Raw genomic sequence first — 24218 nt, forward strand, 5'->3', positions numbered from 1 at the left:
TTCCTTACCAATATTTTGTTCATTTCCATATTACTTCTCTGGTTGCTTAAAAATACTTCAATATTTTGTGAATGATTTCTGTTACTATGCAGTTATTAAAACGTTGTCGGACTGAAAAAAACTGTAACACAACTTTGGTGCAACATGAGATTGTGTTTATTTATTTATTTCCCCAAAAGGTCCACAGGTCGTCTTTCACAGTCCTGCGTGTACAACCCCTACACAGAGCCGGGCTTCAACAGTGACAGGAAATACACAAACAATATAATAACACTTTAATATTGCTGTCTATATACTCTAAAACCTCTTTCAAATAAGGACCACCTGTGTTTCTGTTAACACTCATTCGGACTCTTTCAGGAAGTTCGTCTTTCCGTCCGCGGTACATTCGTGTGTGTTTTCTTCCCACAAGCCGGAACAAGTGAGAAGTGCAGACCAAACAAAGCTCTGCAGAGTTACACAAGCAGCTAAATCCATAAAGCTACTCCGAGATGAGAAAGGGTTCCCGAGTTGATCCCCCTGCAGATTAAAGAAACCTGCTGGGAAACCTGCTCACACTGAAGCACAGAGGTGGGACAAAGCGAAGAGAGCTAGTGGGTATGATTTAGAAGAGTGCTTGGCTCCAAAGGATGATAACCCAAAAGAAACTGATAAAAACACTGTGGATGCTCCTCGTGTTTAAAGGGCCAGTGTGCAGCATTAGAGGAGGAGGAGAGTCACTAGTAGGTCCTCTTCACAGAGCCATGTTCCTACAGGAGCCCAGAACAGACCAACCAAACACTGGCTCCAGGTCATACGTGTTTTCGCGGCGTCCACCGTAGTCCACTTAGGCGCTTGTCGGGCGGGGAGAAGTTGCAGTCTACAACCTCGCCACTAGAGGCCGCCAGTGTCCCACCACGTACACACTGGCCCTTTAAAAGTACAGACGGATGTTCTGCAGCCAAATTCTTCTCTAGTTACATCCAACATAAAAGGCCTTCTGGTAGGTGATTTATTTTGGTTGACCACAGACTTTCGTATGCAACTGAAGTCACTCGTAGTAAAAGATGATGAACAGCAAAAAAGAAATAGAAAAAAAGAAGATAAATACGATAAATCCCAGATAAAGTGCACAAGTGCTCATTCAAAAAGTGGGACAAATATATTCATCAGGAGAACGCAAACACACACACACACACGCACCCACACACACCCACCCACCCACACACACACCCACCCACACACACACACACACGGTCAGTGAGTGTCGATAAGGCAGCCGACTGTCAGTCCAGTCAGGACACACACCAGACCCACAGAGTAGTGACAGCGACCAGCAGGAGAGCGGCTCCAGCTTGTGACAGTGATCACACATTACAGCTGAGAGAATTACATGAGAATTCAATTCAATGAGTCAAAAACAGGTTTTTTAAATAATCGATTACTCGATTCAGTATTTTTTAGCCAAAAGATTGCAAATGTTCTCCAGTTCAGGGCTCTCCAATGTGAGGATTTACTGGTTCTTTTTGTAATATACTATATTATTACTGGTTCTCTTTGTAATAAATTATATTATTATTGGTTCTCTTTGTAATAAATTATATTATTATTTTACAATTTTTTTTGCTCTGGAAAATTGTAGAGGGAACATTTAAATATTTTCTAACTGTTTTTTCTAAAATACATTTTTCTAACGTTGTTTCTTTTCAGTGTTATTTATGAAATGATAAATGTCTGTTTGATGCACAGGACGGACCCGTTTATATACTGTAACATCCTCACTGTCACAGACTTGAATAGAATAACTTTCACCGCAGCGTCTCCTGGCCTCGTCATTGTCAGAACTCAATCTTCTATTTCTGTAAATCGAAACTCCTCCTCCTCCTCCTCTTCCTCTTCCTCCTCCTCCTCCTCCTCCATGCAAGGACAGTGAGCTTCAAGTGCAGCTTCATCATCTAAAGTCAACTTCCACCAGTGTAGCAGAAGCTCACCGCCCCTATTTTCAACCTTTCCCCCAAGGCATCGGCTCATGCAGACACATGCGCGCAGCAAATAACAAAATTTCCAGGTCATCTGAATATAAATACAGGGAAAAAGAAGAAAATAAAGCCACAATAGTTGAGTACAAAGTCCACACATTCATTCACACATCGGTAGGAACGTCCCCTTTCGTCCCCAGAAAACATCCGTCTTCCCTCCGCTGTGCTCGGTGACTTTTCACCTTATTTCACAATTGTGATATTTCTTATGGAAAATGTGTAACTCTTTTTCTTTTTTCTTTGCTTAAGTAGCCAAGGCATTTTGCACCAGGGAGTAAACAGAAATCATCATCTTATAAATCTCAGAGGTAGAACCCTGACAATTTACTCAGCGAGGAGATTGACGGGTAGACAGATAAGACAGACAGACAGACAGAAGTGAACAAACCCTGTCTGTGTTTAAGACGCTGTCTGTGAGTCGCAAAAGCAGCAAATGGGAAATGATGAAAGAAAAAAAGTATGCGAGGAAGTAAAGGAGAGCTCGGATGAAACGGTCGGGAGTCTTTTTTTGTGCATTCCTGGGAGCGGTGTCTCTCTCAGACGTAGAGGATGACGTTACCGTCTGCGGGACAGTGGAGCGCGTCCGAGGGGTTCAGGCCTCGGCAGGACGGCGGCTGCTGGCCGGCCGCCAGGCGGCAGCTCTTCGGGTGAGGCGAGTCGCAGTCGTCCGACGTCAGCTCGGCGATGTCGTCCGACTGAGTGTCCGACATCTCCAGGTCGCTGCGGACGCTCTCCGGCTGAGCCAGGGTGACGTCTCTGAGCCCGTCCCGGATGGACACGCCCGGCGACAGTCCCAGCGCCGACCCGGACAGAGCCCCGCCCCGCCTGGAGCTGCAGTCCTGAGGCTCCTCCACCATGGCGGCCGCGGCGTCGGAGCACGGGGCCGGGCTGAGGTCCTCTTCGCTGGTCAGGCAGAGGTGACTGGGTTTGGTCTCGATGTCCACCTGGATCTCCAGGTTGGTGCACTCCCTAAAGAGACGGGTTCATTCACAACCAGTCAGTCCCAGTGGGACGCTTCCAATGGTCAAACTACTGAACAACAAAGACCTGACGTTTGTAAACGTATTCAACTGTAGTTTTACTTGAAATTAGTTTTCCATATAGAAGATGAAAGAGAATTCTTTCGGAAAAATATATGGAAAACTATTGAGATTCAAGCTTTTCGAGCCATTGATCCATTGATATAGGATAATATTTGCAAAAGAATATTGTTAAAATTGCTTTAAAAAACTGGAGTATCAACAAGAGGAGGACCAACGATGTACGCTACACGCAGCTCTTTCCTATTTCCTATTCAGAATCTGCTAAATCACATCACAATCAAACCAATACTAACTAGAACCTCTCAGAATGTGAAGAATGAAAAAGAGAGAGCGATAGAGATCAAAGACACCACAGAAGAAGAAGAATGTGTCACCTGTCGGGCAGCGTGTAGGAGGAGATGATGGATCCGGCCATTCCCCGGGTGCTGGCGCAGTCGCTCCCTGCTCCCAGGCTGCCGGTCTCCCTCTGGGCGGACTCTTTGGCCAGCTCCCCCGCCTGCAGCTCCAGCCTGGAGGACAGGAGCACTCCAACGGATCAATAACAAGGAACCGCTGCACCGATCAGGACGCATTGGTTCTGCAACTACAGGTCCTGTTCTGTTTGTTTCCACGTCCATCAGCAGGATATCTAATGTTTATCCAATTTAATTAAACTTTATATTTAGATAAGTCATGATCTGTGTTCACTTGATAGCATCACTAAAACCTCAACTTGAGCAGTTATTCTAAACTGTAGTTTAGAATACAGCCAAGAATAAACTTTCAATCTTAACTTTTAAGTCATCATGGAAACAGAAGTCAATGCTGAGGAAGAAGATCACGTGATGCTAAAAAGCTCCTCAATAGCTACTGAATGGACATTGTGGTGTGACTGTTTTGTCAACACTTTAATTGAATTAAAGGAAGGATGTCTTTGGGAGAAACAGCAGGGTGAATAATTGAAGAGCGCCTCTCATGAAAAACTCACTTCTTCAGTGCATGTGCACAAACATTTGGGGATCTGGAGCGCTAATAAACCCACAAAGACTGTGATTCAACAAGCCAATGAGATGTAGCTCCCCTTCCTATGTCACATGCAGGCTCATTAGAATATCTGAGTAATTTCTCGCTAGTCAATTAAGGGAGGGAATTTAAAGGGACAGGCGCAAAAAACTGGGCATTTTAGACACATGGTGAAGTCAGGTATAATCAGACAAGCAATAAGATGGAAATAATGTGTTTTGAACATTAAAGCATGTGAACATGTTCTAGTCGAAACCAAAAAGTATGAACATGAAAATTAGCATGACATGTCTGACCTTTAAGTTGAAAGAGACATAGCATATACTTAGTTTATATTTCACCCATTGAACTACTCTTGCCGGTCTCAGTCCCTTCCTCTCGTCTTCCTCACCTGCTGTACTTGCTGCTGCGTGCTCCCAAGGCGCCGCCCGCCAGTGTGTTAAAGTGGGGCGTGTCACCCAGAGTGCCGGGGGCCACGGAGAGCCCCTCGCTGTGGGAGGTGGTGCTCAGACCGCTGAGCGCCCCGTCCAGACTGCTCTCGCCGAAGCTCGGTGACTTGAGCGCTCGCCACGCATCGGCCACTGCAGAATCCACATGGAGAATGTTATGTGTAAGAAGATCTGGTGAATGTATCTTGCCCCGCCCCTTTTGTGAACCAGGAAGTGTTTGGCGACCTCACCTGTGATGGGCCCATCGTCCTCATCGAAGTCGATGCGTACGCCTCGTCCCTTCCCTCTGCTGACGCCGCAGCCTCCTCCCCGACACAGAGAGATGGGCACCACGCCGTACACGTAGGCCAACATGATGGGCACGCCGATTCCTGAGCGGGGACGGGAACAGAAGCACAGCCGTTGGATTTCATCCCGAAAACGTCTCACATGATGCCTGGCTTCAGCTGCTGGTTGTGTAAAAGCAACAATCGGCCTTGAAGAGGGTCTTACCAACGCTGACCGCCGCGATGACGGGGGCGGTGACGATGGACAGGGCCACGCTTCCTGTGATGGCCAGGTTCCTCCGGTGACGGGACGACTTCTTCAGCTCATAGTGGGCGTGGATCTGCAGCAGAGCACAGGGGGAAGGGTAGAGGTTAAAGGTCGGAGAACATAAACCTCATGATTTACTGTAGCACTCATGGTAACTAATAAACGTACAGTCATGCTGAGTAAATGGAAATGATTATCCTGAATTATTAACTGCAGTTTAAAGCATATTTAAAGTATTAAATGATGATAATGAATACCCATGAAACTGATGTCATTTGGTTCATGTTGGATTTTTGTCTGACAACGAACGCTTTATTCGTCCAAAATGCTATTGATGCAAACTTTTTAATATTTTTACCAATTTCTTTCAAAAATATCGTCAAAAGATGAATTATTTTCAAAATGTGTTTCAATGAGCAGAGCATGGAAGACAAATATATGTGTCGGTCCCCTGCCCTTCACCCGCCATCTTTGTTTCCTTTGTGTCCAAATAAATTCCTCCACAAAAGATGTGTAAAATATTCCTTTAAAAAAAACAACAACTTTAAAATGTTTTCTTTAATCATGTGCGGTTACAAAGCCATCTCTACACTGGCAGGAATGTACTTTTTGGCAGAAATGTTGAATAGTTTGAAGTATATCAAATACAACCATCATGTAAACACCTCCTGAGGTTGTTAGGTTGTTGAAACCATTAAACTCCCAGAAAAACCTTTAAGGACACAACCTCCCCAATCTTTTAAACAGCCTTCAACGCTTCTTTTGAAACAACTAAATGTGTGTTGCAACTTGTCGGCTTCAGCCAGACAACCAGAGCTCCTCCTCAGGCGGGCAGGTTGGAACAGACTGTGTTGGTGAGCGTCTGCGTGTGAGGCTCCAGTTAATCTAACTAGTTAAACACTTCCGACTCTCCACACTGCCAGATCCTTAAAGACTTAAATAGAAATCTGCAGTTCCACTTTTCGCCACAAGAGAGAGCTACAGTGTGGTAATGTGCAGAAATAAATGTCCAGTGCTATTTAATTTCCTTCCATTCCATTTTTGTCTCTAATATCATAACATCATGATCCTATCGTATCTATGGAGAACAGACTCCTGCAGTGATGATGATAATGTGAGTCCTCCTGGTTGCCATTTCATTGTGAGACCGTTTTTTGAAACTTGATGTCATTGTATGAAATGATCTGTTGTGTCTTCTATGATAATCACAGCCTCATGAAACTAGCGAACTAGAGCATCCAGAGGACAACTAGAGGATGCGTGGCCTTCCTGGGGATATTGACTGTGGTGAGAAAGGTCGCCCTTCAATGAGAGGATTGATGGTTCGATTCCCTGCTCCGCTAGCCCATGTCGATGTGTCCTTGGGCATTAACATTTAACCCCAAATTGTTCCCGTAGCTGTGCCTATGAAAGTTAGTTAGTCCTGATGGGCAGGACTAACTAACTTCATCAGTGTGTGAATGATGACAAGTAGTGTTGAAGCGCTTTGAGTGGTCGGAAGACAAGAAAAAAGATAAGTAAAGTCCATTTACCATTCAGGGGGTTTCTGACAAAAGTTTCCAATACCGAATCACAGTGACTAAGGTGTTCCTTAATGTGGTTTTTGTAGGGATTCTTTTTCCTGTCTAACAAATGGAATCAACTCAAAACGTGCTGCAAGCTCCAAGTCGTTATACACTGTCACTATTCATTTGAAATTATAAATACATTATTTTTCATTTTGATTTATAACTACAACAACTAATCTAAAACTTCCCAGTTTTCAGATGATGTGTACCACTTCTATATGTCATATGATATCTCCCCTGTCCCGCCTGAAAAAGACAGAAATGAGTCTATGGAAAAGAGGAGTGGATTATAAGAGGTTAGGGCCTTACATTTAGTTGAGATGTTTTATGGACTCTTACTTGACCAAAAGTCTGTTCTCCCCACTATCAGCTGTGGGTTGTTTTTAGGTCAGTATGGTTGTTGCTGTGAATAGAAACCGTTTTGTGGCGCTCAAGGTGCTTTCTAACACTGTTAAAAACAAGGGCAGCTCGCTGAAACTTAGACAGAAAAGGTTTTTGTTCCGCAATGTCGTAAATTCCAGATAATCACCGGAGCCGGGTTGTGAAAGAATAACTGTGGCAGAGCAGTAAACTATTTGTGTGCTGCCACAGAACAGAGTTTTTCCACTTCTGGTTCCTGTAGCTGGAGATAAACCTGAAGTGAACCGTGAAGAACAAAAACTAAATGTGCTTCTAAGCGTGAAAGACATCTTACTTGGCTGCAAACGCAGGGATTGGCGGCTGTTACTATCAGCATGCACTTCTAATGTTTCATTTCATAAAGATAACAAAGTATCAGATTATGAACACAAATAATGTTTCACAATGAGTTCCTCTTAAAAAGTCCCCCATTGTCTGACATTTGTTTCCTCTTCACAGCCTTTTCAGTTTATTTGCTGGATTTAGTTTGAAAGTGCCTCTTGAAAAGACTTTAAACAATGTTCGCTGTCAAAATGATACTTTGTTATCCTGAACAAAAATAAAATAACAGAAGAATATTCCAAAACAATCAACTCACTTACACCTTTAATTAAGTAAGATATTAAAAAGGGAGTTACTTGTAGGCTAGATAGTAGTTTTTGTACCGTTTAGCTTTAAGCTGTGTCATTAACAAAAGTAAATGGTCAATGTGTACTTTCAACAGAAAATACCACAAACAGAGGAAAACGTCAACCGTACACAAACTAGAAAGCTAGGAAAAAGAAACAGCAGCAATCACTGATTTAAGTTATATTATAAAAAACAAATAAACTTCTTTCTCTTCTATTAAACCTTGAAGGTCAAAGCACCCTTTACTTAGTGTGTCATACTGATACACAGCTGAAGCGTCTCCCTGTCTGCGGGCGTCTCACCTTGCGGCCGACGTAAACGGGGATGCCGATGACCATGGCGGGAACGGCGATGCCTGCGATGAGGGTGATGCCGACTGGAGCTCCGATCAGGGTGCCCAGCTGCCACAGAATCTTCTTCTTCCTGCTCCAAGGCTTCTTTCCCCAGAACGTGCAGCCAGATGGACTGATGGAGGGACGGAGAGGAGAGGGAGGGAGGGGAGACGAGCAGAGAGACATCAGAGAAATCTAAAAATATCAAGCCGATACAAACCTTGAAAAAAAAGAGATTCCCGTACCTGAGGTAGTGCAGGTCGGAGATCTCCTTCATGCAGAGCCAGCAGAACTCGCAGCCGCAGACGGCGCAGGTCATGTGATTGCAGCTCCCGTCGTTCATCTTGATGATGTAGGCGCCACAGCGAGGGCACGGCTTGATGTCATCGGCTGGGGACAGAAGCACATTTAAAGCTAAGAGACATTTTGCTGGGTTGTTAGAGGTAAATGTTGACATTTTGGGAAATATAGTTGATCGCTTTCTTGCCGAGAGCGAGATGAGAAGATCAATACCGCTCTCGTATCTGTATGCTAGGCTAGCCCATGTTCTTTATGCTAAGCTAAGCTAACCGGCTGCTGGCTGTCACTTCATATTCATCTGATAAATACGAGAGTGGTATTTATCTTCTCGTCTAACGCTCAGCAAGAAGATAAATAAGGGCATTTCTTAGGTAAGTCTCAAATAATATTCACGATGGTCCCATCTAATTAGTTCTCATCTTACTTTTGGCAACAAAATCCAACATCATTAGAGTAATGGATCAGACAAATGCATTGGTTTGTCCTCGAATGCATTTTAAAGGAAAGAAAGAAAAGAAGCCAAGAAAAAATCAATTTACTGTGAGTTTGATGCTTGGAACGCTGTCTGCTCTTTAAAGGGCCTTTTGGCATTTTAACTTGCGGAGACTGTCAGATCGGCCCGAAATGGCCACTGAGTGTGTGTGTGTGTGTGTGTGTGTGTGCGTGTGTGTGTGTTTGCTGTTGTTTGTGCACTCTGCATTCTGCTGACACACTCTCTTGCCTCCCTTTCTTCTGCTCCTATTTCCCCCCTTTTATCTCTCTCGTCCTCCTTATTTCTTCTTCTCTCTCCCTTTGTCTCTTTATAGCTGTCTATATTACTCGTGGACTAATCAGCAGGTATGAACAGGAGGAAGACAGAGAGACAGACAGGGAGACAGACAGAGAGACAGACAGAGAGACAGGGAGGGAGCGGCCTGGATTGTCTTAAGAGTGAGTTTTGCTCCTCTGGATTGTCGTCATTTCTTCTGAACACTTGGCAGAGCGAGGCAGACTGGAAGTCGTGAATTAAGGAAAGACAGAGACGGAAGACTGACTGAGGACAGCTGGGGGGCAGGGGTTTAATTGAAAGATTTGTAATCAAAATGGAATTAAAGACACACACGTTCTCACACGTGAGGATGTTCGCACGCACAGGCGCAGATGTTTGGACCCATCATCACCACAACGAGTGAACTAAAGAGCTCCCTCGACACTTTGGCAACGTTGTTAGCGCTCGGTTGTAGAAGCTTAAAAGAGAAGATCGACCCGATCTCGTGCCTGTGCTGTAAACATGACGCTAGATTAGCTTAGTTTAGCATAAAGATAGCTTAGCATAAAGACGAGCAGACTCCCTAAAACTCACTGATCGATTTACATTTAAAGAACATGTCTGTTAATGTGTAAAAGTACAGGTTTTCCTGAATATCTACAATACTGAACGGTCTCAAATGGTGTCCATGAACACTTACAGAGACCAACAGATTCAAAACGTCCTCCCATGTCACTGATGATGTTCTTAACCTCAACAGAGAAGTTTCAAAGTTTCCCCGGTGAGTTTTTCAGAAGCATATCTTGAAACGATTATCTGGAACCTCACTCAAATACAGTTATAAAAAAACAGGAACAAATATGTGCTACTCTACCAGAGTGTTACCGTGCGGTTGAACTGCCGCGGTGGACTAGGAGGACTAAAACGGACACAGTTTGCACACTGAAATGTTGTAAATGCTGACGGGAAGCAGGGCGCAGCATCAGGAAGCTATCAGGAGGAGACGCTGTGGTGGGAATATGCATATATATATGTGTGTGTGTGTGTACTCACCAGGTCCCTGCTCCTGTGTGTAGCTGGGGGAGTGGTTGCTGTGGGTGTGAAGGGACTGCGCCCTCTGCTGGCGGGCCGAGTCGCAGGTCTGGTTGGGATGCCAGGCCTGCTTGCAGTGGTAGCAGAACTCGGCCCCGCATCCCTCTCTGCGACACACCAACCGGGGACAGCTGGCACAACCCGAGGCGATGATGGCAAATCTGAGAGGAAGAGACGGACGAAGAGAAAGAGAGAGAGAGAGAGAGAAAGAGAGAGAGAGAGAGAGAGAGAGAGAGAGAGAGAGAGAGAGAGAGGGGGGGGCGTTTAATAGTGTGGAAACTGAAGAAGTCAGATCATGGAGGCCCTAATGGAAAATCCTACAGTAGAACTAAAAGCGCAGATAAACAGAATCCTAATGAATCATAAAAGACTGACATATCAAAAGGGTTGTTAGTACTGATGACCCCACTGTGAATCAACTGGAGTCATCTGCTCTGTATTTTGGAGTCTGCACATCTGCCAGACATCCACATCTAAAACAAACGGCAGCCACTCGCAGCTCAAATGCATAAACGCCAGATCACAGCCGCATTCATAACAGCAACATGTCACACCAAATTAAAATGCTTTCGGCGCCAGTAGATTCCCCAACTTGTCCTGTGACACGAGATATACTGTGACATTTTGACATGTCACAGTAGGAAAACACAGTTGTATGTACTATGTGTTTCTCTGTCCCTTGGTAACATCTAAGCTTAAATCATTCATTCATCATTCTACCCTTTTTATACACTGCATGACAGTATCACAATCACATTTCTTGACTTTAGCTTGTCATGCATTTCTTTTTAACCTGTGGTGCTGGCTCTGGTTGGGCTTAGACAGAAACTGTGAGGGTTCATGTCGGGTCCGACCACGACTCTAATTCGAACAAAAGACACCAAGTTTGTCAAAGTGTTACGTAACTGAAATGTAACTTCAGAAATGTCAAGTCAACCAAAAGCTTCAATGAGATGAAGGTCTCCAATACGGCCACTAATGGGAACATCACAGAGCCTGGAGGCTCCCTGCAGGCTTGAGAGGAGAGAGGGAAGACTTGATCAATGCAGTAATCACTTAGTAACAACAGTGAGAGCGGAGGCGGACGAGACGGGATGAGGTCAATCCATATGGATGTCACGAGGTTCGATACCGAGAGGAGACGGAGCGGAGCAGTAAATCCAGCAGTGACGGACTTATTGAAGGTTGTGTTCAGAGGCGAGACTTGAAAAAGGTCCAACCAGCAGGTCACCGTTGCTCGGTTTGGCATCGATGGACCACGTTATGAAGGGCAGAACAAAACGTGACAATCCAGATAAATGTGTTATGGATTCCTCTTTCTTTCTTTTTTTTTAAGAAAGGGCTATGAATCATGAGAAAATAGCGTTGCGACATTAAGAAATCCCCTGAACAAACCACTTGTTCCTCTGCCTGGTCAAACTTTCCGCCAAACTTCACTGATATTGCTTATGTTTTTGTTTAGTTACAAACAGACATACCCACGACTAATCCAGCTTTCATTGTGGAGGCAAAAACCTATAAACTATACCAGATGAAACCATTCTTTTGATGTGTACTGAAGTGATGTCAGCACACTTCTGAGCAAATAGTGGTGAATAAAGCAAAAAAGGGTGGCGTTATATAACAGTCGGGTCAAAAAAGGCAATTGTAGAGAGGGAGAGAGACTGAGTAATAGGCTATCAATCACTGAAGAAATCACAAAGGAGGCCATTCATCCAATATTGTCACCAAGCTAAGTGGGAGAAAACATGCTGGAGGAGTGATAACAAAAGCTACGCATTTGTTGCCTTTTTCCACCCGGATAAAACAAAGACGGTGCCAGTTTTCTGCACATTAGTCGAGCGTTCCAGTTTTTCCCTTTTCTAAATGAAAAAAGGGAAGAAGCGCGTGGAAGAAGTGACAACGTCACAAACTTATAATTGTTTTGGCACGCCTCCGACATGTCGCTCATTATCGGCTCTTCCGGCGGCGTGACAGGAAACCGAAGCAAATATTGGAGGAGACAAGAAGTTCGCTTTCTCGGGACGAGATGAGAAGTGGCACCCTGTGAGGATTTACACGTCTGCCCCAGAGAATCTGCAAAGAGTGGCTCCTGTGGTGATGAAACAAACTGCGCATCCTGTTTTCAGCCGGCTTCAAAGGCCTCAACGCTTAAATGACTGAACAGACCTTTGATACAAAAAGCGCAGAGATACTGGCTTTTTTTTTTCTTCCTGCCACATCAGTTTGTCTAAACAGAAACGGAACAGCGTCAGACGAGTACTGAACCAGTTCCTCACGAGAAAGCTCATTTCTTAACCTTCTCTCTCGAGGTCAGAGGTTGAAAAGTGATCCATTTCATTCCGAAAAGTCAGCTTTTGAAAAAACAACATGGCTCAGTTAAAAAGGTTGTCTCAAAACAAAAGTCCTCATCTCTACTCTGATTTTGACATCAGATGATTTGCTCTCACTAAACTTTATAGGGATGCTTTTTTCAAAAAGAGAGAATAAAAAGTGTAAAATAAGACAAAAAATGTGTAGCTTCGTGTCGAACATCTCCTCTTCTGGGGGATTCTCCTTCTTTCTTGCCTGCTAAACATGCTCAAAATTCAAATAAATTCAAATAACTTCACCAAAAAGCTAAAACAGTTGCTTTATGATACCGTAAAAATAGATTTTAGAATAAAAGTAAAACCTTCATTAGCATTGTGAATTAGCAGTAGCTAAAAATGCTGTGATACATTTGTTATGCAATTCTCCATGTACATGTATTTGTCCAAATAAACCAAAGTCCAACTTCCAACGTTTATATTGTGACTTCTGTATTTACAGTGAGGTCCCACAGCAATTACGAAAAGACAGGGAGAAAAGCTGCACAGAAGATATGACCCTTCATCCCGAGGTGCTCATGAATGTCTACACCATGGCAATCCGTCCAATAGCGGACAGACGGACGGATCCATGCAGTGAGCATGGCTAAAGAACAACTAGAGTGAAAAGAGAGCGTTAGAGCATACAAGCGTGCTCCTCATCTGGCTAACTCTGGACTTGTTGCGGTACAAAGAACAGGTTGCTACGGCAGCTTTTCCCTGGGAGAGCATCCCACGTCACAGCTGTCTCACGATTGGTGGATTGTGAGGCTGCGGCGAGAGAAACCCGGGCTGACATTTCCAGGACGGGGAGAGAGACAAACGGATGGAGAAAGAGAGAGAGATAAAAGATGGATAAAAACAAACGCGGGGCACGTGACATCACGAGCCGAGATGTAGATGTGGGACACAGCGAGACAGATCCAGGAGGAGCTTCATGAGAGGAAACGTGTAAAGGAAGTCCTGTCAGTGTTCAGCTCCAGCGAGAGCCACCTGGGAATCCTGCTGAGCTCGTAAAGGCAACGTTACAGCACGCGGCGAAGCTGCACGCGAATAGCAGGCTGTGTTTACCAGACACGCATGAGCCTGACTCACGCAGAAACACGGGAAAACACATGACGCACCCGTTAGCAACACGGGGCACGAAATCCAGAGCAATGTCACGCACGCACGTGCACGCCGAGGCCAGGGCGAAAAAACGGTATTGATCTGTCTAATTAAGTCCTAACTCCTGTTACCCCTGGCAACGCTCCCTCTACATGCCGCACTGATAGTCGCCATGGCAACTGACAGCCGGAGAGGAGACGGCACTCTTTGTTCTCGAGCACACGGGCCGAGACCTTAAAGGCCGGATGAGGCGAGCGGGTCACGCGTGTTGTTGTGGTTCAGATGAGAAGTCAGAGAGATTTAACAGTTTTTTTCAGTGAGAAAACACTGAAATTAAAAAGACAAGAGGACCCAGGTGTGTGTGTTTGCTTTGTGTGACGCGTCACTGTTTTGGCTGTAGACCCAGACAAGGCTTCTTCATAGTTGTAGTCACCGTCACATTGCTTTATGGGTAATGGTTTTGAAGCCTTGAATTCGGCATTTTGGAAAGAATGCTGTATTGAAGAAGACTTGATACTAGAGATTGAGACATAAACTTGTTTACTGAGGGAATAAATCAGGATAGACTTCCATACAATCTGACTTCTTTTTGCAACCAGGAGTCGCCCCCTGCTGGCCATTAAAAAAAAACGATCTCAAAAACAGCAAAAACTGTGGCAAACATTTTGTTATTTACACATCCAGCAGAAACGAAGCAACATTAGCATTCAATTGCCGTGATGTTTGTCCATCTGATGAATCGCAATAGTAACTCTGCTCTGAGCTCTCCGTCTCCTGGGGGAAAGATGTGACTCTTTAGTTGCTGAGTGCTCCACTATGTTCACCAGCTAGTTGCTAGCTTTGTCTGTTTGCCCACTGGAACTAAACTCTGAGTTCATCCATCACTAAAAGAGATATCATCCCAAAACCAGATTGCATTTACATGCCTGTCCTCCCCCCACACACACACAATGTATTCAAACCTATTTCCATGTTTCTGTGGAAGCAACTTCTCCAGTGACCGACAGTTTGAAGCTCTAGTTGGCAGGTGTGTGTGTGTGTGTGTGTGTGTGTGTGTGTGTGTGTGTGTGTGTGTGTGTGTGTGTGTGTGTGTGTGTGTGTGTGTGAGTGTTTCTGTTTGTCTCCAGTCGGGGCTGTTTGTGGTGAATAATAATTTGGATTTAGTCAACTTGTCTGATTTAGGAGCTGGTGAGTCACTGCTGGCGCCAGACAGGAGATACATATGTGGGTAAGCGCAGCAGTCGACCTCTCTTCTAATGATACAGCTCATGCAAACACACACCTTGGTTTTGGTTGACTACCACGTACTGACTAACTTCTAACCCCCGTCTGCTTATCTCTACCTACATGACTTTCATAAACCCAACCCTAAAAGTGTGCTTTTTTCCTACATGAGCTATGGCCAGAATGACTCTTGGTCTCAGGGACAGAGGCTCAGAGTTTATTTCAGTAGTTTTCATTAGTTAAAAACGAACATGAGTGTGAAGAGGTTACAGTGTTGGTGTTCTGTCACAACACACCAACAGTCCTGTAACACCACGGGTACCTGGGGAGCGATAGTGAGTCACTGTAGCGTCCAGTCTGTCCTCAGTCCTCCACGTGAGGACGAAGACGTAGAGCTGCCCCGAGGGCTCGTCAGTCACAATGGAGGTCAGGGTCTGTGTGCGTTTTGATACTTTGTTTATTGGACTAAATCCAAAGTGGCAGAAAAAACTAAATATATTTGTTTCGTCCTTCCCGGGAGACGGACCTTCAGTTAGCGGCGGTTAGCTATAGCAACTGGCATACAGTCAGCAAAAACACCAGCTCGGCTGGCTGAATGGAGTTTGCTACAGCTAACCGCTAACGAAAGGAGTGTCACCTGTGAAGACAAAGTGAAAATACAAGCGGTTGTTTTCTCCCGTCTGTCACTTCTGGGTTTAAACTATAAACATTTATTTTAATAGTAGTAGAGGTGAAATTTTGCCCGCTACGTGTTTGGAGCACATGGTCACATCTTACACATTGCACCTTTAACCGACTCGACCTGTTAAAGGTGCAATGTCGGGGTGTGGCGTCATGGAGATGCCGAAACAAACATTTATGCGAAGATACGCCACACATACAGTTTGGCCTTCCCCTGCCAAAATACCAGTATCACTGTACAACACCACAACTGAATATCTGCGCTCCTCCGTCCCACACACACCAGACTCACTTTTGCCTCCAGACCCATCTGACTCTGCCCTCCTCCGGTCACAAGGCCCTTTAACCCAGTTCTCTCTCTCTCCCCCCTCCTCCTCCTCCTCCTCCTCCTCCTCCCCTCTTCCCCCCCATACTGGTTTCTTATCTGGACTCTTAGCGATGCTGCCAAACCAGCACTAATGTGAGCGGACAGCCGAAAACCAGATACGGCTGTGACATTTAATCTGAATATTTGTCCAGACTTTAATAAACTAAGTGACACCTTCTCAGATATAAAACCGATAATGACATCTTCCCCAACTCTTTGTCTCACTCACTCCCGTTTAGTTTCTGTTCTGACTAGGATTTGTTTTTGTTAATTACACAAGGTGATTTCCCATTAGTGTTCTGAAGCTGAATGTCTGATCAGATGACTTGATGTCACAGAAACAGGAAGATGGAAACAAATGAGCTACAACACTTAAAATTTCCTTTTCTTTCATCTGAGGATAGGTCAAAATGTCCTCATGGTGTCATCACAAAGCCCAGCTGTCCACTGTGCTCGCGCTGAAACAATACGTCGATTAATCTATTGGTCGGCCGACAGGTGATTGGTTTGCCAATCATTTTGAACATTTTAAAATATCAACCACTCGCAACTTGCTGTCTCTAAAATGTAAAGCTGTTCTGCTTTCCTGTTAACTCAAACATCGTAGTCTTACAATGAGACAAAACTAGAGAGGATCTTGCGATAGGATGACACCAAATCCAGCCAGTTCCATTTCCTACCCCCATACTTCTGGTGCCCTAATCTTTGAACTCCTTTATGTTGGTTAAGTTTGCGCTGCTGACACGTTGACAAAACCTGTCCACAGACAGATGTATAAACATCTGGCAAAGTACTCAGAACCTCCTGTGGGATAGTTCTGCTACAGCAGGTGTCTCCAGGATCACATTTCACCATGATGACACACACACACAGACTCACAAGGTGAAACAGCTGTCGGTGCTGGTAGGAAGTCAGAGACATAAACACGTTGCCTGGCAGCCGTTTGTTGCTGGACAGCAGATTAAATACACTTGACAATATCATAAAAACAGCAAGAGTCACAGATGACCGCCTTACCCGCAGTCGGGCGCCGGGCACCATCGGCAGTCTGGGTCGGAGGCGAGGCACCTCCGCAGTAGGAACTCCTCATACTTCTCCAGCAGGGCCGCGTCGTCCAAGATGTCCGCCACCTGCCGCGGGGACAGTCTCTCGGCACACTCGGGGCAGCTGAGCTGGACTCGGCTCTCCGTGATCTCAATGCGGAGGTACTGCCGCAGGCAGCAGAGGCAGGAGCGGTGGCTGCACCCCAGCAGCTCGGGGAGCTGCTCGGCGGGCTGGCGCACCAGGCACAGGGGGCACTCCAGGAGGTCGGCCTCCCCAGAGGACGGGGCTCCACCCAGGGATGACTGGCTGGAGGAGAGCAGCTGTGACAGGGTGCTGAAGGCGGCGTCCTGGGGGGTCGCGGTGGCTGCGGTCGTGGTGGTGGTGGTCGTTGGCGGCGTGGGCACAGCGGGGGCTGCGGCGGGCGCCGAGCTCAAGGCAGTAGGGAGGAGCTGTTGTTGCACGTGGTGAAGTTGGTGGTGATGGGATAAAGGGGTGGCGGCTCCTCCTTTGGGGCCCCTGGCTCCCCGAGAGCCCCGCTTGCTGTTGAAGAGGCTGTGAAAGGAGATGCGGCCGTGGCGTTTGCCCGCCGCGCGGCACTTAGGGTTGGGGACGCCGCTCACCGAGGAGTGAGGCGACTCAGAGTCCTTTTCTGATCCCATCTTCCCAGAAGAGACACACACACAGGGCCGGTATTGTCTCCCTGAGACACGGTAATGTATCGCAGAGGGACGCTCCGGCACAAAACACACACTCAGTAACACACACACACACACACACACACACACACACACACACACAAGGGAGGACTTGTCCCCTGGTGAAAGCCAAACTGGAACACAAACACTAGTCTCACTCCTGTTAGAGAAACAAGAGGCAGTCGCCTCCTTCTCTTCCTGTTATGAGAAACCACACGATATCAGGAGATGACGACGACGTTCAAAACAGAAAATGAAAGAGATTGTTCAAAGAGAGAAGGGAAAAAGAAGAAAAAAATCCTGGAGTTTCACTCAAACTCTGCGATCAAAACGTTGACGAAGACGAGAGAGCAGCAAGTCTTTCATCTTCCAGGCAGACGTCGAGGCGAGACGCTACCGTGATTCTCAAAAAGATTAACGTCCGTTCCAGTGAATGAAAAAGAAGAAAAAAAAGGAAAAACATCCACAGGGCAGAGTTCAGTCTGAACGCTGTGATTATTCCTCAGTGCGGATGGAATTCTCACCAGCTGTGTTCAGAGCCGCTCGTCTTCCTCTCCGCTCTTGTTGAACGCCGGTCTTTTCTGTGAGGAAGAAGAGAGCAGGAAGTTAGCACAAAGAGCATGCTCAGAATGACACACCTCTCTCTCGCTCTCTCTCTCTCTCTCTCTCTACTTTGCTCCTCCTGGGTTTCAATTTGATCTTTAACTCTTATGACCCTGAACTGATAACCCATCTGTGCTGATTACATTTAAATACAGACACAGACTCGTAGGCGACTGCTCCCCTGTATGGGTAAAACAAAACAAAAAACACAATCAAAAAAGGTAAACTTTAGTTTAGTTTTTAGTAAACAGCGGCTTAAATACGTGACATCATCACCCAGTCTGACCAACCCCGTGTTCATGTGAAACCAGTCTCTCTGTGTGTCTCTGTCACACTGAGCACCGCAAAGCTCTTCCTCCACTTCACACTGCGCTGCTAGTGCCGTTGCCATGGCGACGCTCACTACGAGCGAGGCAAACAGCGACCCGCAGACTCTGGCGCGCACACACACACACACACACACGTAAACACAAGGGTACACACACACACGTAAACACAAGGGTACACACACACACGTGTAAGTACATCTTGTATTCTTTGTGTATGAAGATCGACATACTGCCAAATCCTAAAAACGGACCCCAAAACACACTTACACACGTAAAAAACACATTAAACCCTGCACATATTCCATATAGGCTGTACACACACACACACCACTACAAGTGAAAAGTGATAATTATGTACACACACGTATAATTACATCCTGTGTCCTCGCTACAATTACAGGCTGTGTGAGCTTATGTTAAGGAGTGTGTGAGACGCTTAAACAGCTCTCGTGTGTTATTACGACGCATGTTATGTCTTGATTTGTTTTGTGTTGCTTTGTGAGAATCTTGTGAGTGCTGTGTTTTTATTTGTTTTATTCATTTCTTTCTTTCTTGTTGTGTGGAAAAAAATGAGAGGAAACGTGCACCACCGAGTCGAAACGAGACATTTCAGAGAAGCTTCTTGAGCAGGAGTGTCAAACATGATGCAACAGATCCAAACTCAACTGCATTTAAAAGCACACACACACACACACACACACACACACACACACACACACACACACACAATTTGTCAGACCATTGAGGAGGTTGTGACCTGCGTGTGATCAGGTGATTGACAGATTAGCTGACCAATCACTGGGGAGCCGGCAGACAGTGAGACGTCTTCAGGTCATAACAAAGGCCTTTAGGACCAGCTGCGACAGTGCCACTGGTGTCACCAGGGCCAACGGTGGTCATGGAAACACCTGCTGTAGCAGAACTACCAGAGGACTTATTATGTATGTCTGTCTGTCTGTCTCTGGACAGATTTTGTCAAAGCGATAGCGTTACTCTGCCAGATGGTTAGTTGAGATCAAAAGGGGATCAAATAAGGATCAAGGTGTGAAGTATGGAAGGGGACATCAGCCCCCCTCTCTTGCCGTCGGGGCTGATCCCATCACAAGATGGTCTCTAGTCCTATTTGAATATTTATCTTCAAGGCGTTTAAGCAAGAATAAGGAGAATAAAAACAGAATAATACTGTTTTTATGATTAGTAATCCAATAAATAAATGGTGGGAATGAAATAACCTGTTTGCTTTTTAAGTGAATAGTATTTTCAAATTATATTAAGGACTTTAGAGCAAAATTAACAGATGTTCTTGTTATTATCAATTTAGACGCCGTAATTGTGTATCAGGATCTCTCGATATACGATTTCCTCACAATCTGATCCCCTTGGAAGATGATAAGACAGAAGAGACGAAGAGACAAATAGAAAGATAACAGATGTGAGGCATTGAGAACCACAGCGTCAACACGCTGCCGGAAGAGAGAGGAGAAGCACTTGAGCTGAAGTCACCAAACAATACAGGAGGAGGATTTCCATTGTTACGGGGAAACGGTGAAACCTTCCCGTGCATCTTTACACACGGCTACGTGCTCTACAAACACGACCATGGAAACGGTTGCCACGGCAGCCATCACTCGCCATCTTCACGGGCCTCCTCTGAGTTGTGTGCGAGTGTATAAAGAAGCCTGCGGTTCCTAAATTCACCCTACGACCAGGCTGCGTTTGTAAAAGCCCTCTACTCTGCACACACCTCTGCCGGCTACAGCTTCGGACTGTTCGTCACTGGAGAGGTCGTTTCAAGTAACGTAAGTGTGTGTGTGTGTGTGTGTGTGTGTGTGTGTGTGTGTGTGTGTGTGTGTGTGTGTGTGTCGTTTCCCTCTTCTCCGAGGACGCAACATCAAACGAGACGCACTTCTGATACAGACTCCAGAATTCTAGACCGAGAAAAGAGGTGGAAGAAAAGCGCGGAGAAAACAAACCATGCAAAAACAATTTATTAAAATAAAAATACAACCCTCCTCCAATGAATCGCCACCTTAACGTGGTGGAGGAGTTTGAGTGGCTCAGTGATCCTGGGAGCTATGTTGTCCGGGGCATCAGCCCCTGGTAGGGTCTCCCAAGGCAAACAGGTCTCGGGGGAGAGCCCAGACTAAGAGCGGTTAAAAAAAACCCTGATGAATAGCAGCCCACGGTCTGAAGTTACCTCGCCCGGACAAGGGAAATCGGGGCACCCTCCCGGAGCCAGACCCAGGAGGGGAGCTCGTCGGCGAGAGTCTGGTGGCCGGGCTTTCGCCCATGGGGCCCGGTCGGGCTCAGCCCAAAGAAACAGCATTGGAGCAGCAGTCACCCTGTGGACCCACCACCCGCGGGGAGAATTATCGGGGTCGGGTGCTATGTAGACCGGGCGGCGGGCCAGGCAGGAGACCTGGGCGAGCCGATCGCCAGCAGCATAGACTAGCTCTAGGAATGTGGAACGTCACCTCGCTAGCGGGGAAAGAGCCGGAGCTGGTGCAGGAGGTGGAGCGGTACCAGCTAGATATAGTTGGGCTCACCTCCACGCACAGCATGGACTCTGGAACCAAGCTTCTGGAGAAGGGTTGGACTTTGTCCTTTTCTGGAGTTGCCCAGGGTGAGAAGCGCCGAGCGGGAGTAGGGATACTCACGAGCCCCCGGCTGAGCGCCGCTATGTTGGAGTTTTCCCCGGAGAACGAGAAGGTCGCCTCCCTGCGCCTACGGGTTGCAGGGAGTAAAGCTCTGACTGTTGTCTGTGCTTATAAACCGAACAGCATTTCAGAGTATACGGCCTTCTTGGAGTCGGTGGGAGGGGTCCTGGAAAGGGCGCCGCCTGCCGACTCCATAGTTCTCCTGGGAGACTTCAACGCTCACGTGGGCAATGACAGAGAAACCTGGCGGGGCGTGATTGGGAGGAACGGCTTGCCCGATCTGAACCCGAATGGTGTTTTGTTGTTGGACTTCTGTGCTAGCCACAGTTTGTCCATAACGAACACCATGTTCGAGCATAAGGTGGCTCATAAGTGTACCTGGTACCAGAACACCTTAGGCCAGATATCAATGATCGACTTTGTAGTCGTATCATCTGATCTGCGGCCGTATGTCTTGGACACTCGGGTGAAGAGAGGAGCAGAGCTGTCAACTGATCACCACCTGGTGGTGAGTTGGATCAGATGGCGTGGGAGTCGGCTAGAGAGACCTGGCAAGCCCAAACGTGTAGTGAGGGTGAACTGGGAACGTCTGGCGGAGGATCCTGTCCGGGAGGTCCTCAACTCCCACCTCCGGAAGAACTTCTCACAAATCCCGAGGCAGGCTGGGGACATGGAACCCGAGTGGACCATGTTCAAAGCCTCTAATGTGGACGCGGCTGCTCAGAGCTGTGGTCGGAAGGTCATCGGTGCCTGTCGTGGCGGCAACCCGAGAAACCGGTGGTGGACACCGGGGGTGAGGGAAACCGGGGGTGAGGGAAACCGTCAAACTGAAGAAGGAGGCCTTTCGTGCCTGGCTGGCCCAGGGGTCTCCTGAAGCAGCTGACGGGTACCGGCAGGCCAGAAGGGCTGCAGCTGTGGTTGTCGCGGATGCTAAAACTCGGGCATGGGAGGAGTTCGGGGAGGCCATGGAGAAGGACTTTCGGTTGGCCTCAAGGAAGTTCTGGCAAACCATCCGACGGCCCAGGAAGGGAAAGCAGGGTCTACCCCAGGCTGTTCTCAGCGGGGGGGGGGGGGGGGGGGGGGGGGGGGGAGACTGCTGACCCGGACTGGGGACATCGTCGGGCGGTGGAAAGAGCACTTTGAGGAACTCCTAAACCCGGCCAACATGTCCCCCGTAGAGGGGGCAGCGCCGGAAGACCCATATCCCTGGCAGAGGTCGCTAAGGTAGTCAAAAAGCTCCTTGGTGGCAAAGCGCCAGGGGTTGATGAGATCCGCCCTGAGATGCTGAAAGCGCTGGACATTGTTGGGCTGTCTTGGTTGACACGCCTTTTCAGTGTCGCATGGGGGTCGGGAACAGTGCCCATGGACTGGCAGACCGGGGTGGTGGTTCCCATCTTCAAGAAGGGGGACCGGAGAGTGTGCTCGAACTATTGTGGCATCACACTGCTCAGCCTCCCGGGAAAAGCTTATGCCAGGGTGCTGGAAAGGAGGCTCCGACCGCTTGTCGAACCTCAGATTCAAGACGAGCAGTGCGGATTCCGTCCCGGTCGAGGAACAGTGGACCAGCTCTTTACCCTTGCAAGACTACTGGAGGGGTCCTGGGAGTTTGCCCAACCAGTCTACATGTGCTTTGTAGACTTGGAGAAGGCTTTTGACCGGGTCCCTTGGGGGTTTTTGTGGGGGGTGCTGCGGGAGTATGGGGTGCCGGACCCATTGGCACGGGCCATCCGGTCTCTGTACGCCTGCAGTAGAAGCTGTGTTCGTATCCTCGGTAATAAGTCAGACACGTTCCCGGTGGGTGTTGGCCTCTGCCAGGGCTGCCCTTTATCACCGGTCCTGTTCGTGACCTTCATGGACAGGATATCTAGGCGCAGCCAGAGGGCGGAGAGGATCCGGTTCGGGAGTCTCGGGATCGCCTCTCTGCTGTTCGCGGATGATGTGGTCCTGTTTGCCTCCTCAGACCGTGACCTCCAGCATTCACTGGGGCGTTTTGCAGCCGAGTGTGAAGCGGCAGGGATGAGAGTTAGCACCTCCAAATCTGAGGCCATGGTGCTCTGCCGGAAACCGGTGGATTACTCCCTCCAGCTGGGGACAAACTGCCTACCCCAAGCGAAGGAGTTCAAGTATCTCGGGGTCTTGTTCACGAGTGAGGGTAAGGTGGAGCGGGAGATCGACAGGCGGATCGGTGCGGCTGCAGCAGTAAAACAGGCGCTGTACCGGTCCGTCTTGGTGAAGAGGGAACTGAGCCGGAAGGCAAAGCTCTCCATTTACTGGTCGGTCTACGTTCCAACCCTCACCTATGGTCACGAACTCTGGGTCGTGACCGAAAGAACGAGATCTCGGATACAAGCGGCCGAAATGAGCTTCCTACGTAGGGTGGCCGGGCTCAGCCTTAGAGATAGGGTAAGGAGCTCGGACATCAGGAGGGAGCTTGGAGTCGAGTCGCTGCTCCTTCGTGTCGAAAGGAGTCAGCTGAGGTGGTTCGGGCATCTAGTCAGGATGCCTCCTGGACGCCTCCCATTAGAGGTTTTCCAGGCACGTCCAACTGGTAGGAGACCCCGGGGAAGACCGAGGACACGCTGGAGTGATTATATCTCCCGGCTGGCCTTGGAACGCCTCGGGATCCCCCAGAATGAGCTAGAAAGTGTTGCGGGTGAGAGGGAAGCCTGGGTCGGCCTGCTGAACCTGCTGCCACCGCAACCCAAACCCCGGATAAGCGGCTGATACTGGATGGATGGATGGATGGAAAAATACAACCCCAAGAGTCAAGTGTTACAGACGTGGCAGATTCACGGTCAACCTCAACTACTTTGACAAATTAGTCAAGGTCCCTAGGGACCACACGTCCAAATAAGAAACTAGTGCAGAGACCCTGAAGCTGTAACCTCGTAGCTCTGGGACTGGACAGCTCCTGATTTCTATCAATATTTAGTCAACTTCCGTCTATGAAAGGTTATCATTTTGATAAATGATTATCATTTGATTGCTATGGTTCTCTTGAGAGAGAGAGAGAGAGAGAGAGAGAGAGAGAGAGAGAGAGAGAGAGAG

The 24218-nt window shown here is 47.4% G+C and overlaps 1 protein-coding gene across 1 annotated transcript; it reads right to left on the minus strand.

Annotated features, from left to right (window-relative positions):
• Positions 1-1254: 1254 nt before the first annotated feature.
• On the minus strand, positions 1255-17545 carry rnf19b (ring finger protein 19B; the record flags this gene model as incomplete). Its single annotated transcript, XM_079231884.1, has 9 exons — positions 1255-2987; positions 3436-3570; positions 4455-4644; positions 4743-4883; positions 5005-5119; positions 7946-8108; positions 8221-8365; positions 10077-10276; positions 16860-17545. The coding sequence occupies 9 exons, from the start codon at positions 17543-17545 to the stop codon at positions 2555-2557; spliced, it is 2208 nt and encodes a 735-aa protein (XP_079088010.1). The 3' UTR covers positions 1255-2554.
• Positions 17546-24218: the final 6673 nt, after the last annotated feature.

This window comes from Taurulus bubalis (genome assembly GCF_910589615.1).
Source record: "Taurulus bubalis genome assembly, chromosome: 16".
NCBI classification, from domain to species: Eukaryota; Metazoa; Chordata; class Actinopteri; order Perciformes; family Cottidae; genus Taurulus; species Taurulus bubalis.